Consider the following 15546-nt stretch of genomic DNA (forward strand, 5'->3'; position numbering starts at 1 on the left):
CATAAGTGTTCGCAATAAAGCTAATAGAATCCTTGGCTTCATATCAAGAAGCATAAATAATAGGAGTCCTCAGGTTGTTCTTCAACTCTATACATCCTTGGTTAGGCCTCATTTAGATTATGCTGCACAGTTTTGGTCACCGTATTACAGAATGGATATAAATTCTCTGGAAAATGTACAAAGGAGGATGACAAAGATGATCCCATGTATCAGAAACCTTCCCTATGAGGATAGACTAAGGGCCCTGAAACTGCACTCTCTAGAAAGACGTAGAATTAGGGGGGATATGATTGAGGTGTATAAGTGGAAGACAGGAATAAATAAAGGGGATGTAAATAGTGTGCTGAAAATATCTAGCCTAGACAGGACTCGCAGCAATGGTTTTAAGTTGGAAAAATTCAGATTCAGGAAGGATATAGGAAAGTACTGGTTTGGTAATAGAGTTGTGGATGAGTGGAACAAACTCCCAAGTACCGTTATAGAGGCCAGAACGTTGTGTAGCTTTAAAAATAGGTTGGATAAATACATGAGTAGATGTGGGTGGGTGTGAGTTAGACCTGATAGCTTGTGCTAACAGGTCGGTTGCCGTGTTCCTCCCTTAAGTCAACGTGACCTGACCTGACTAGGTTGGGTGCATTGGCTTAAGCCGGTAGGAGACTTGGACCTGCCTCGCATGGGCCAGTAGGCCTTCTGCAGTGTTCCTTCGTTCTTATGTTCTTATGTTCTTATCATTCACTCCATCACTGTCTTGCCAGAAGGGTGCTTTACACTACAGTTTTTAAACTGCAACATTAACACCCCTCCTTCAGAGTGCAGGCACTGTACTTCACTCTGAAGGAGGGGTGTTAATGTTGCAGTTTAAAAACTGTAGTGTAAAGCACCCTTCTGGCAAGACAGTGACGGAGTGAATGATGGTGAAAGTTTTTCTTTTTCGGGCCACCCTGCCTTGGTGGGAATCAGCCAGTGTGATAATAAAAAAAAATAAAAATAAATTCCAAATACATGCAACAAAATTTAGGCTCCCAAAGCCTAAAAAAAAATTTCTATCTTAATTATATATTTTTAAGGTGCAGACATTATACAACTGGTACTATTTAATTATCTGAAAGTTATTTTGAAATTTGCCTGTGTATCATATGGATTGGAAAGGAGTGATTGAAAAAATTCAAAACTCATTAGGAGAAAACTATGAGAATATGTGATAAAGCAGTGGAAGATGTAGAATGAGTTGTGAGGACTAAGATGGCTAAAGAAATTGCTCTAAGTCTAGAAGAAGAGAAGAAAGAGCTGAAGGAGACTTGCTAGACCTTTAGTCTCAATTAACACTAGTGAATTGTTATTTATTCATTACGAATTTTCAGCATGTGTTTACATTATGTACATGGGTGGGCCAATATCAAGTATGCTGACTAAGGCAGTTGGTTAGATTGTGAATGAAAGATGGTGTATAGTTTAGGTATGAATGAAATAAGCTTTTGAAAGTAGATGTAAGATTATGTAATTTGCTGTGGAGTATTACAAGAGATGGACATATTCATGTGGTACAAGGTGAATGTGACTTATTAATATACATTGCTTCTGAATGTCATTTTTGTACTGTTATTATACTAAAATATCTGTACCTCTTTTCATATATTTATTTTTAACTGTGCATGGACACATTATTTTAAATATATGCTTTAAGAGATTAATGACTTCTGTGGCTTTCATGACATATGTTAATTTGTTAAACTTTCCTTTTCAGTTAACTCCAAGGAAAAACCATACAAATGTCGTGATTGTGGCATGTCCTTTGCTATGCTTACGTTCTTAGTAAAGCACAGTATGCGTCACAATGGAGATACAGACCAGGATGCGTGTGTACGCACCTGCCCTCTTTGCTTGCAGAAATGGAACAAGGAAGTGTTTGCATCACACCTTAAAAGCAGACACAATGTAAATCTTAGCCTGGTTGATGAGAAGTTGGGAGGGGCTTTAATGTGCTACCTGTGTGAGGAAAAATTTACTGATCAAGAAAGTCTCATGATTCATAAACATAAACATTTAAAAGATGATTATGGAGATCCCCCACAGTGCTCGAAATGCAAGACTACATTTGTTAATGCCATCTGCTTAGAAGCTCACATGGAGACCCATAAACACAATGAATGGAATTATAAATGTAATCTCTGTGGGGCTCTTTTTCTCGACAAGATATTACTAACATCACACAGGATGGGTCATGGGGTGCCATTAGCACCTGTTAGCACTATCGATAGATCAAGAAGTCAACTGCAACACACTTCTGTGAGGGCAATACATGCTCGAGCAAGAAAGACCGTAGCATCAGCCATCACAAGTCTCAATAATTCTGAAAACAATGAAGCTGCTTCAGAGTCAGACTCTGCAAAATCAGACTGTAGCGTGTCCTGTAGTACCCATATATCAAGTCCATCAACCTCAAAGGCCTCAATTTCACCAGCCTCAACTGTTTCAGCTATTGTTTCACCCCCAATAATAACCTCTCCTTCCACGATAATCACCCCATCCTCTATAAACAACTTGCCATTTACTTCTGCTTCAGGGCCTGTCAGTTATGTTAAATTAATACCTGTGCAACTTGTCCCTGTCAACTCCATTAATAATAAAGCAACAGGGCAGAAAACTGCTAGCTTTACTACTGTGACATCTGGAAGCCTCACAACCCCCACCACCACCTTCATCTCTGTTCCTGTCTCGCTGAAGGGCTCTTCAGAAACCAATCCCATTCTTAATTATCTTCTAGAGGCATCTCCATCTCCTACTAAATTATCTGATGACAAGCCACCCGCCAAGAAAGTGAAACTTAAGGCCTTGCCCAATCTCATTCCTATAAGTCAGAGTTCGATTTTACCATTAAAAGAAATAAATACAGATGGAGTGCAAAAAGTGCCACCACTAATAGAAAAGATCAAGAAAGTGAGAGAAGTGAAAAATGGTATTAGTGTTGATAGCCAGAATAATGGAAAAATCCTTGATCTTGAAAGTGTTGCAACAAAAGGTAAATATGAATGACAGTTTTAATTTACTTGAATAGTTATTTTTAGTAGTAGTATAGGCTTGTCTGAGGAAAAAAATTCTTGGTTAAACAATAAAATCTCATTTCCATATTTTTGTTTCTTAACTTGGAGGTAGGAATGTTTGTTTATTAATATCCACCACACCATTTCCAAACATTTAAACAGGGAAAATGCAAACCCAAAAATTCCTTTTCATAAGGAGTGGTCTTTGTGCTATTGGAGTGCATGCGAGGTAATATCTATAAAGGGATCCTGAGAAACCAGCTATTTGAAGTTGAGCTTTGGAGGTGGGAAACACAGTATTTCCACTTTCCACTTTGAAAGATGGTAGGGGATGTTACAGTTTAGTGGGTGATCGCTGAATCATAGTATCTGTGCTCTCCTGGAAAGGCAGATAGAGTGTGAGTGATGATGAATGTGTGTGTTTCTTAGGATCACCCTGTCTTGGTGGGAAATAGCTGAGCTTTCCCTTCTCCCTAAAAAAGTATATATTTACAAGAAAGTAGCACTATGAGCTAACTATTTCACTTATTTGTAAGTTCCATCTTATAAATTTTGTACAGATAGATATAATGCAGATATGGCCTTAATAAAATTATTGTGAATATATACAACATTACTACTTGTTTTACAGAAAAGGGTGTTAACAAGAGTAATGACAATGAAACTGGCATACAGAAGATAGTGAATGACAGTGATACTCATGATCAGCTGAACATCAAAAAGGAAGATACAGGCCAACAGGTGATAAACACGAATTGTCTTGTATTACAGAACATGTGAGGAATTTACGGATGAGAGTGTATGAAGGGTATTGTGAGTGTGATGGAGTATATAAAGGGTGTATGAGTATTTGTATACATTGCTATTAGGAATGTGATAGAGTGAATGAAGTGTACGGATATGAAATTTATTTATGTACAGTGGACCCTCGGTTATCGGCCATTCTGGATATCGGCCAATTCGGTTTTCACCCGCTTTTTTGGCCGAAATTCTATCCTGGTCATCGGCCATTATTTTGGAGATCGCCCGTATTGGAGGCGTAATAAATCACTCGAGCACATTAAATGTCTTATTTTAGGTTAATATAGACATTTTCATTAATCCATCTATGGATGATTAACCCTTTCAGGGTCCAAGGCCCAAATCTGAAGTCACGCACCAGTGTCCAAGAATTTAAAAAAAAAATTTGTTATTTTTTCTTATGAAATCGTAGAGAATCTTTTTGTGAAGGTAATAAAACAAAAAGTACGAAATTTGGTGGAAAATTGACGAAATTATGCTCTCGCGAATTTTGATGTGTCAGCGATATTTACGAATCGGCGATTTTGCCGACTTTGACTCCCATTTTAGGCCAATTACATTATTCCAATCAACCAAATTCTTAGCTATTTCACTAGTATTACTTCTATTCTATCGATTGAGCACAAGAAATTGCCAAGTCAACTGTTTCAACTACAAAATAAAGTGATCGGAAATTGTTAATTTGGCCAATTTAACACAAAGTTCAAAATATTCAAATTTCAAAATAGGGTCCAGAATAAACAATGTAGGCATTCCTGGCACTAAACTAACATTTCCTCTGTTCATTAGTTATGTTTTGAGGCTTTACAAATAAATTCCATTTTGATTTTTTATTCACATAATGAATTTTTATTCACACCAAAAAATAGAATATTTACTGTTATGCAATACTGTAATAATTGTATAAATATCATCACCATATTTGTGAATGTATATTAGACCCACCAGCTGACGTGTATTAGACGTGTGAGGTCGTTTGTTTACTCCTGGATATCGGCAAAAATTTAACATTTCCGCTACTTTGAGCTCAGTTTCAAGCCATTTCCAGTGCTAAAACCAATCAAAATCATCTCTATTTCTATAATATGTCTTCCATTCTATCAAATGAGACCAAGAAATCGCAAATACAACTATAAAAAACATACGAAAAAACACTGCAAAGTTGCTGTTTTAATCGAAAAATCATGATTTCAGTTTTTTTCTCTCATTATACACAGTGTGCTGCAGGATCTGTTTTATGTGTTGCACACATACCACATAGATGTATTCTCTCATATCTAGGCCCAAATGTACCACTCACAGTTTATCAGAGTGAGCTGAGCTCATGGCGTAGATCTACGGTTTGGACACTCACCGTAAAGCCGTAGATCTACGGGACGGACCCTGAAAGGGTTAATGAAGATATATATGGAGACAAAAAACGTTACCTATGAAGGCAAAGAAGGGAATGTATGAAAGTATAGTAGTACCAACACTCTTGTAGGGGTGTGAAGCTTGGGTTGTGAATGCAGCAGCGAGGAGGCGGTTGGAGGCAGTGGAGATGTCCTGTCTAAGGGCAATGTGTGGTGTAAATATTATGCAGAAAATTCGGAGTGTGGAAATTAGGAGAAGGTGTGGAATTAATAAAAGTATTAGTCAACTAAAATGCCGGGAACAATGGGCTAGTAACCCCTTTTCCTGTAAAGATTACTAAAAAGAATAAGAAGAAGAAAATTGTCAAAGTGGGAAGTCTGAATGTGCGTGGATGTTGTGGAGATGATAAGAAAGAGATGATTGTGGATGTTATGAATGAGAAGAAGCTGGATGTCCTGGCTTTAAGTGAAACAAAGCTGAAGGGGGTGGGAGAGTTTCAGTGGAGAGGAATAAAGGGGATTAGGTCAGGGGTTTCAAATAGAGTTAGAGCTAAAGAAGGAGTAGCAATAATGTTGAAGGATAAGCTATGGCAGGAAAAGAGGGACTATAAATGTATTATTTCAAGGATTATGTGGAGTAAAATAAAGATTGGATGTGAAAAGTGGGTTATAATAAGCGTGTATGCACCTGGAGAAGAGAGAAATGTTGAGGAGAGAGAGAGATTTTGGGAAATGTTGAGTGAATGCGTGGGGAGTTTTGAATCCAGTGTGAGAGTAATGGTGGTTGGGGATTTCAATGCTAAAGTGGGTAAAAATGTTATGGAGGGAATAGTAGGTAAATTTGGGGTGCCAGGGGTAAATGTAAATGGGGAGCCTTTAATTGAGCTATGTGTAGAAAGAGATTTGGTAATAAGTAATACATATTTTATGAAAAAGAGGATAAATAAATATACAAGGTATGATGTAGCACGTAATGAAAGTAGTTTATTAGATTATGTATTGGTGGATAAAAGGTTGATGGGTAGGCTCCAGGATATACATGTTTATAGAGGGGCAACTGATATATCGGATCATTATTTAGTTGTAGCTACAGTTAGAGTAAGAGGTAGATGGGAAAAGAGGAAGGTGGCAACAACAAGTAAGAGGGAGGTGAAAGTGTATAAACTAAGGGAGGAGGAAGTTCGGGTGAGATGTTTAGCGAATATTGGCAGAAAGGTGGGCTAGTGCAAAGATGAGTAGTGGGGGGGTTGAAGAGGGTTGGAATAGTTTTAAAAATGCAGTATTAGAATGTGGGGCAGAAGTTTGTGGTTATAGGAGGGTGGAGGCAGGAGGAAAGAGGAGTGATTGGTGGAATGATGAAGTAAAGGGTGTGATAAAAGAGAAAAAGTTAGCTTATGAGAGGTTTTTACAAAGCAGAAGTGTTATAAGAAGAGCAGAGTATATGGAGAATAAAAGAAAGGTAATGAGAGTGGTGAGAGAGTGCAAAAGGAGAGCAGATGATAAAGTGGGAGAGGCACTGTCAAGAAATTTTAATGAAAATAAGAAAAAATTTTGGAGTGAGTTAAACAAGTTAAGGAAGCCTAGGGAAAGTAAGGATTTGTCAGTTAAAAACAGAGTAGGGGAGTTAGTAGATGGGGAGATGGAGGTATTAGGTAGATGGCGAGAATATTTTGAGGAACTTTTAAATGTTAAGGAAGAAACAGAGGCAGTAATTTCATGCACTGGTCAGGGAGGTACACCATCTTTTAGGAGTGAAGAAGAGCAGAATGTAAGTGTGGGGGAGGTACGTGAGGCATTACGTAAAATGAAAGGGGGTAAAGCAGCTGGAACTGATGGGATCATGACAGAAATGTTAAAAGCAGGGGGGGATATAGTGTTGGAGTGGTTGGTACTTTTGTTTAATAAATGTATGAAAGAGGGGAAGGTACCTAGGGATTGGCGGAGAGCATGTATAGTCCCTTTATATAAAGGGAAAGGGGACAAAAGAGACTGTAAAAATTATAGAGGAATAAGTTTACTGAGTATACCAGGAAAAGTGTACGGTAGGGTTATAATTGAAAGAATTAGAGGTAAGACAGAATGTAGGATTGTGGATGAGCAAGGAGGTTTCAGAGTGGGTAGGGGATGTGTAGATCAAGTGTTTACATTGAAGCATATATGTGAACAGTATTTAGATAAAGGTAGGGAAGTTTGTATTGCATTTATGGATTTAGAAAAGGCATATGATAGAGTGGATAGAGGAGCAATGTGGCAGATGTTGCAAGTATATGGAATAGGTGGTAAGTTATTAAATGCTGTAAAGAGTTTTTATGAGGATAGTGAGGCTCAGGTTAGGGTGTGTAGAAGAGAGGGCGACTACTTCCCGGTAAAAGTAGGTCTTAGACAGGGATGTGTAATGTCACCATGGTTGTTTAATATATTTATAGATGGGGTTGTAAAGGAAGTAAATGCTAGGGTGTTCGGGAGAGGGGTGGGATTAAATTTTGGGGAATCAAATTCAAAATGGGAATTGACACAGTTACTTTTTGCTGATGATACTGTGCTTATGGGAGATTCTAAAGAAAAATTGCAAAGGTTGGTGGATGAGTTTGGGAATGTGTGTAAAGGTAGAAAGTTGAAAGTGAACATAGAAAAGAGTAAGGTGATGAGGGTGTCAAATGATTTAGATAAAGAAAAATTGGATATCAAATTGGGGAGGAGGAGTATGGAAGTAGTGAATGTTTTCAGATACTTGGGAGTTGACGTGTCGGCGGATGGATTTATGAAGGATGAGGTTAATCATAGAATTGATGAGGGAAAAAAGGTGAGTGGTGCGTTGAGGTATATGTGGAGTCAAAAAACGTTATCTATGGAGGCAAAGAAGGGAATGTATGAAAGTATAGTAGTACCAACACTCTTATATGGGTGTGAAGCTTGGGTTGTAAATGCAGCAGCGAGGAGACGGTTGGAGGCAGTGGAGATGTCCTGTTTAAGGGCAATGTGTGGTGTAAATATTATGCAGAAAATTCGGAGTGTGGAAATTAGGAAAAGGTGTGGAGTTAATAAAAGTATTAGTCAGAGGGCAGAAGAGGGGTTGTTGAGGTGGTTTGGTCATTTAGAGAGAATGGATCAAAGTAGAATGACATGGAAAGCATATAAATCTATAGGGGAAGGAAGGCGGGGTAGGGGTCGTCCTCGAAAGGGTTGGAGAGAGGGGGTAAAGGAGGTTTTGTGGGCAAGGGGCTTGGACTTCCAGCAAGCGTGCATGAGCGTGTTAGATAGGAGTGAATGGAGACGAATGGTACTTGGGACCTGACGATCTGTTGGAGTGTGAGTAGGGTAATATTTAGTGAAGGGATTCAGGGAAACCGGTTATTTTCATATAGTCGGACTTGAGTCCTGGAAATGGGAAGTACAATGCCTGCACTTTAAAGGAGGGGTTTGGGATATTGGCAGTTTGGAGGGATATGTTGTGTATTTTTATATGTATATGCTTCTAAACTGTTGTATTCTGAGCACCTCTGCAAAAACAGTGATAATGTGCAAGTGTGGTGAAAGTGTTGAATGATGATGAAAGTATTTTATTTTTGGGGATTTTCTTTCTTTTTTGGGTCACCCTGCCTCGGTGGGAGACGGCCGACTTGTTGAAAAAAAAAAAATAAAATTAGTCAGAGGGCTGAAGAGGGGTTGTTGAGGTGGTTTGGTCATTTAGAGAGAATGGATCAAAGAATGACATGGAGAGCATATAAATCTGTAAGGGATGGAAGGCGGGGTAGGCATCGTCCTTGAAAAGGTTGGAGGGAGGGGGTAAAGGAGGTTTTGTGGGTGAGGGGCTTGGACTTCCAGCAAGCATGCGTGAGCGTGTTAGATAGGAGTGAATGGAGACGAATGGTATTTGGGACCTGACAAGCTGTTGGAGTATGAGCAGGGTAATATTTAGTGAAGGGATTCGAGGAAACCAGCTATTTTTATATAGCCGGACTTGAATCCTGGAAATGGGAAGTACAATTCCTGCACTCTAAAGGAAGGGTTCAGGATATTAGCAGTTTGGAGGGATATGTTGTTTATCTTTATAGGTATATACTTTTAAGCTGTTGTGTTCTGGGCACCTCTGCAAAAACAGTGATTGTGTGAGAGTAAGGTGAAAGTGTTGAATGATGAATGTATTTTCTTTTCGGGGATTTTATTTCTTTTTTGGGTCACCCTGCTTCGGTGGGAGATGGCCGACTTGTTAAAAAAAAAAAATTACATAGTAGTATATAAAAACATGCAGTGTTTATATGCAATGTACGTTTAATAATAATCACTCGTGGGCACATTGTCGTATTTCAGGTTAATATAGACATTTTCATTAATCCATCTGTGATGTTTTCTTCAAAATTGTATAAGAAACACACTACATAGCACATAGCATATAAACATGCAATGTTTATATGGTGTCAAGTGGAGAGCCGGGTGGAGAGTAAACATTACATTTTCTCTGATTCAGCACTAGAGAAAACTGAATCTGGCATCTCGCCCAATAACTTCCCTTCATATGCATTTGTTTACAATTCTCGGCATGAATTATTCATTACACTACACAGAGGGGAAAAGGGAGTTGGGGATTCACACCTCCCTCTCCTCTTCTGCCTTCTTCAGTACGCCAACAATGAGTCTTTAATAAAGGTATGTAATGTTCATTTATCATTAAAATTTGTGCTGAGGAAGGGTTGTTGAGGTGGTTCGGACATGTAGAGAGAATGGAGCGAAACAGAATGACTTCAAGAGTGTATCAGTCTGTAGTGGAAGGAAGGCGGGGTAGGGGTCGGCCTAGGAAGGGTTGGAGGGAGGGGGTAAAGGAGGTTTTGTGTGCGAGGGGCTTGGACTTCCAGCAGGCATGCGTGAGCGTGTTTGATAGGAGTGAATGGAGACAAATGGTTTTTAATACTTGACGTGCTGTTGGAGTGTGAGCAAAGTAACATTTATGAAGGGATTCAGGGAAACCGGCAGGCCGGACTTGAGTCCTGGAGATGGGAAGTACAGTGCCTGCACTCTGAAGGAGGGGTGTTAATGTTGCAGTTTAAAAACTGTAGTGTAAAGCACCCTTCTGGCAAGACAGTGATGGAGTGAATGATGGTGAAAGTTTTTCTTTTTCGGGCCACCCTGCCTTGGTGGGAATCGGCCAGTGTGATAATAAAATAAATAATAAAAAAAAAATATTTATTTCTCGTTGTTTTCCGTATGTAAAACTATAGTTAATCTTTAAAAAATGCATTCTTTGTTAATATTTTTGGGTGTCTGAAATGGATTAATTGGATTTACTTTAATTCTTATGGGATATATTATTTCGGTTTTCAGCCTTTTCAGATTTAGGCCGGCCTTCTGGAGCGGATTACGGCTAATAACCGAGGGTCCACTGTATTTGTAGCTACAGAAGCAGAACTATGTTTGTAGTGTCTTTAATATTTAACCCTTCTTATTCTCCATATTGATGGCACTAAGAAATTTTTCTTATCTATGCTTATGTACCTTTTTTTTTTTTTTAATCTTATGTGGTTATCATATTTAATGCATTCAGTATTTGCTTGCATTTATTTTTTTTTTTAGCTCTGGGAGTAATTTTGTATCTTCTTTGGATTTTTTATAGTTTATCTACATGATTTTTGTAGATGCACACACTATTTCACTGATGCATGTTCCAATTTTGGTGTAACATATGTTGTGAACAGCCTTTTTTTTTTCTATAATTTCCATATTCATATATCTATTAATGATGCAAAGGATATGAGAGCACTGTACGTGTTGACTGCTGATGTATAAAACAAGCAAGGTGATAAACACTGTACGTATTTATAACTTCAGTGTTCTCTAGTCAAATAAGTGGAAGTGGTCATTAAATGGGAGTTGTTGGCTGGCAAGAATCTGGTCATTGAAGGCTGTTAAGTGGAGGGGAAGGGGTCTAGGTTTTTTTTTTTTTTTTGTTATTTGAAATTACATTATACGAATGGTCTTTAAGCGAAGCTCCACTGTATATGGCAATTTCTGAATCTCTTTTTGATTTGTTGTTAGTGTCAGCACATGAGGGTGAGTTATGGTTTCAAAGTCATGTATTATTAAATAAAGTGAATCATTAAGTATTATTATATACTAAACCTGTGTGGGTCTCTTGACACTGATCAACTATTAAGGTTATTTTTTAAGACAGTATTCCTCAGTGGTATGTAATTACATCTTATTTAACAGGTTGCAAGCAAGAAAAGATACGTGCCAATTCTACCAATGATTCCAGTCCAGTTAGCACCTCGGGAACCTCAGCCAACACAACAGCCTTCAACTACTGACACAGTGACACCTCAGCGAGCTAGAAGCACTCGTAATGTGACAAATAAAAGGCTCTGGCAGACGTTTGATTTAGTTGGGTATAAAAGTAAGTGATTTTGTGACTCCAAAAGTATTCTCTTCAATCAGATTTTAGTATTAGTACTGAATTTAAATAAGGGTAAAGTACACCTACCATCCGACTTACGACCTGCTCGACTTATGACCACTCGACTTACGACTGTATTTTTTATGCCAAATTTCTGGGAAATAAACAACTATTTGTGTTGTACACAGTGTTTATCCTAAACCTTACAGTATAAAATACAGTAAAAATAAAATAAAATACAATAAAATAAAGTCATTAAAAAAATGTTTTGTTGGAGACCCATGTTGTAGTCCTACATGACTAGCAGGTACTGACCAACACAAACCACAATACTATAATAGACCAAAATAAAATTGGACAAAATAAAGGGAAATTAGTTGCAAATTCATTAAGTCCTGGGTTAAATTGGCTAATATGTATGTTTTCTAGAATACTTTAATCTATTCACTGTCAGAGATTTTTTTTTTTTTTTTCAACAAGTCGGCCATCTCCCACCGAGGCAAGGTGATCCAAAAAGAAAGAAAATCCCCAAAAAGAAAATACTTCCATCATCATTCAACACTTTCACCTCACTCACACATATTCACTGTTTTTGCAGAGGTGCTCAGAACACAACAGCTTAAAAGCATATACGCATAAAGATACACAACATATCCCTCCAAACTGCTAATATTCCGAACCCCTCCTTTAGAGCGCAGGCATTGTACTTCCCATTTCCAGGACTCAAGTCCGGCTATATAAAAATAACCGGTTTCCCTGAATCCCTTCACTAAATATTACCCTGCTCACACTCCAACAGATCGTCAGGTCCCAAATACCATTCATCTCCATTCACTCCTATCGAACACGCTCATGCACGCCTGCTGGAAGTCCAAGCCCCTTGCCCAAAAAACCTCCCTTACCCCTTCCTTCCAACCTTTTCGAGGACGATCCCTACCCCGCCTTCCTTCTCCTACAGATTTAAATGCTCTCCATGTCATTCTACTTTGATCCATTCTCTCTAAATGACCAAACCACCTCAACAACCTCTCTTCAGCCCTGTGACTAATACTTTTATTAACTCCACACCTTCTCCTAATTTCCACACTCCGAGTTTTCTGCATAATATTTACACCACACATTGCCCTTAAACAGGACATCTCCACTGCCTCCAACTGCCTCCTTGCTGCTGCATTCACAACCCGAGCTTTACACCCATATAAAAGTGTTGGTACTACTATACTTTCATACATTCCCTTTTTTGCCTCCATAGATAACGTTTTTTGACTCCATATATACCTCAACGCACCACTCACCTTTTTTCCCTCATCATTTCTGTGATTAACCTCATCCTTCATAAATCCATCCGCCGACACATCAACTCCCAAGTATCTGAAAACATTCACTTCTTCCATACTCCTCCCCAATTTGATATCCAATTTTTCTTTATCTAAATCATTTGATACCCTCATCACCTTACTCTTTTCTATGTTCACTTTCAACTTTCTACCTTTACACACACTCCCAAACTCATCCACTAACCTTTGCAATTTCTCTTTAGAATCTCCCATAAGCACAGTACCATCAGCAAAAAGTCTTTCTTCTTTCAACACACCGGCCGTATCCCACCGAGGTGGGGTGGCCCAAAAGGAAAAACAAAAGTTTCTCCTTTTACATTTAGTAATATATACAGGAGAAGGGGTTACTAGCCCCTTGCTCCTGGCATTTTAGTCGCCTCTTACAACACGCATGGCTTACGGAGGAAGAATTCTGTTCCACTTCCCGATGGAGGTAAGAGGAAATAAACAAGAACAAGAACTAGAAAGAAAATAGAAGAAAACTCAAAGGGGTGTGTATATATATATATGCTTGTACATGTATGTGTAGTGTGACCTAAGTGTAAGGAGAAGTAGCAAGACGTACCTGAAATCTTGCATGTTTATAAGACAGAAAAAAGGACACCAGCAATCCTACCATCATGTAAAACGATTACAGGCTTTCGTTTTACACTCACTTGGCAGGACGGTAGTACCTCCCTGGGTGGTTGCTGTCTGCCAACCTACTACCTAGGATCAGTAAAAAGTAACTGTGTTAATTCCCATTTTGTATTTGATTCCCTATAATTTAATCCCACCCCTCTCCCTGACTTTAATTATGGTTGTTTTCAAGACAACTGAATAACTCTTACCCTTTATTCAACCATGAATTTATTCTGAAAATAACTATGAGAAAGATTGTCCATAAAAATTTGATTTTGGTTATGCAAATCCAGTAAGTACATTTCAAATGAAATCCAAATCCTGTGGTTTTCAATTAATATTAAAAATGTGTGTTTTGTATATCGGGAAGAAACAATTTTGTTATGTTTTAACTTATCATTTGGCTATGTATGTTGAGAATCCTTATTTAAAGTAAGTAACTGATATATTTGAGCTTGTTAGATAGGATTGGAGGCAAGCTGTAACATTTCTGTGAAGGGATTCTGGGAAACCGGTTAGCCTGACTTGAATCCTGGAGGTGGGAGGTACAGTGCCTGCACTCTGAAGGAGGGGTGGGGATATTTACAGTTTGGAGGGGCAGTTGAACTGTAGTTCAGCACGCCTCTGGCAAGACTGATAAAAGTGAACGATGGTGAGTGTTTCTTCTTTTTCAGGCCTCCCGACTTCGGTGAGAGACGGCTGGTGTGTTTAAAAAGCAAACTAACTTATAAAGTGAAAGAGATAGTGGGGGGGGGGGAGGAAAGAGGTTACAGTTAATTAAGCAAATTAGTATTAGTTAAGAAATGAAAGAGAGAGGCTGCAACAAAGGTGAATGCTTATGAAATACTCACTAACAGGTTTCTTAAATATACTCTATTTAAAAATAAATTTGTGTTGCTCTTGTTACTGTAAGCATGGAAGCCTTAAATATTAATGGTTCATTGCAGTGAACATCTTCATGTTTCATATAATGATGATGTTGGCAATGTCATGTTGCAAGTGAATGAAATTTTCACCTTTTTTTTTTTTTAAGAATATAGCTTTGACAGTTTACAGAGCTGCAATATTGTTTGTACATTTCTTCTTTAATTTCAGGAAGGAGAAGTCCAACATATTTTACTGGCAACCAGCGTGAAATCCTAGAAGCTCATTTTGAACATGACAATTTTCCAGAACCTGGGGAGCAAATGGCCATTTCAATTTTATTAGGAGTTGAATATGCTGTTGTTAAAACCTGGTTCCAAAATACACGGAAAAATTACAGAAAACAACTGAAGGAAGTGGGTATGTTGTAGAGATTTCATTTTTTAGTATTCATACACATAAATAAGTTTGGAAATGTCTAGATTTCTTACATTTTAAACATCTTTATTTGATTAAGAGTTCTAAACCAATATTTCAAGTTTTGTTGTATCTAAATAAGTTTTTTATATATCATGAGAGTGGATGTCAGTTTAGACATCACTTACTTTACAACTTATGAATTTTTTCCTGCAAATTCTGTGATGTGAAGAAAAGACATGTTCCAGAGCAGTCTTTTATTGGGACAGCATTTTAGTGTTGTCCCAATATTGGTTTGTTCCATATCATATATCTTTTCTCAATATTGTCACCAGTATGCCATTTAGATTCATATTCCCTGATGTTTTGTATGTGCATTTGCTGTACCTACCTTATTCATCAGAAATACTCATGTTTATGATACACTTGTTGCACACTGTATACTGATTACAGCATTTGCAAAGATTGACATCCCTCTTGATATGACAGGTCTCAATCATATTGGTCATTCCAAAGTATAGTATATGAATTTTGTATAGTTTAGTTAATATCAACCATTAGCTCACATAATTCGATCTATTGTAATATTGCATCAGCTACTTTAATGCGAATTATAAACTTACACTGACATATATATACTCAGACTCTGGGTTACTTAATTGCCATACTGATAACCACTTCACCACCATATCAAGATGGTAGCCATTTATTGTCAGTTTTCTTTT

General features: G+C 38.0%; 1 protein-coding gene across 5 annotated transcripts in view; it reads left to right on the forward strand.

Moving 5' to 3' along the window:
* Positions 1–15546, forward strand: part of LOC128701407 (uncharacterized) — a 68464-nt gene that overhangs the window by 21954 nt on the left and 30964 nt on the right. For all 5 annotated transcript variants that reach the window (XM_070100279.1, XM_070100281.1, XM_070100277.1 and 2 more), the window contains exons 9-12: positions 1745–3019; positions 3673–3782; positions 11399–11582; positions 14636–14824. In XM_070100279.1, the coding sequence (XP_069956380.1) occupies positions 1745–3019; positions 3673–3782; positions 11399–11582; positions 14636–14824 (1758 nt within the window). The remainder of the gene's footprint in view (positions 1–1744; positions 3020–3672; positions 3783–11398; positions 11583–14635; positions 14825–15546) is intronic.

The sequence above is a fragment of the Cherax quadricarinatus genome, chromosome 72, assembly GCF_038502225.1.
Source record: "Cherax quadricarinatus isolate ZL_2023a chromosome 72, ASM3850222v1, whole genome shotgun sequence".
Taxonomy (NCBI): domain Eukaryota; kingdom Metazoa; phylum Arthropoda; class Malacostraca; order Decapoda; family Parastacidae; genus Cherax; species Cherax quadricarinatus.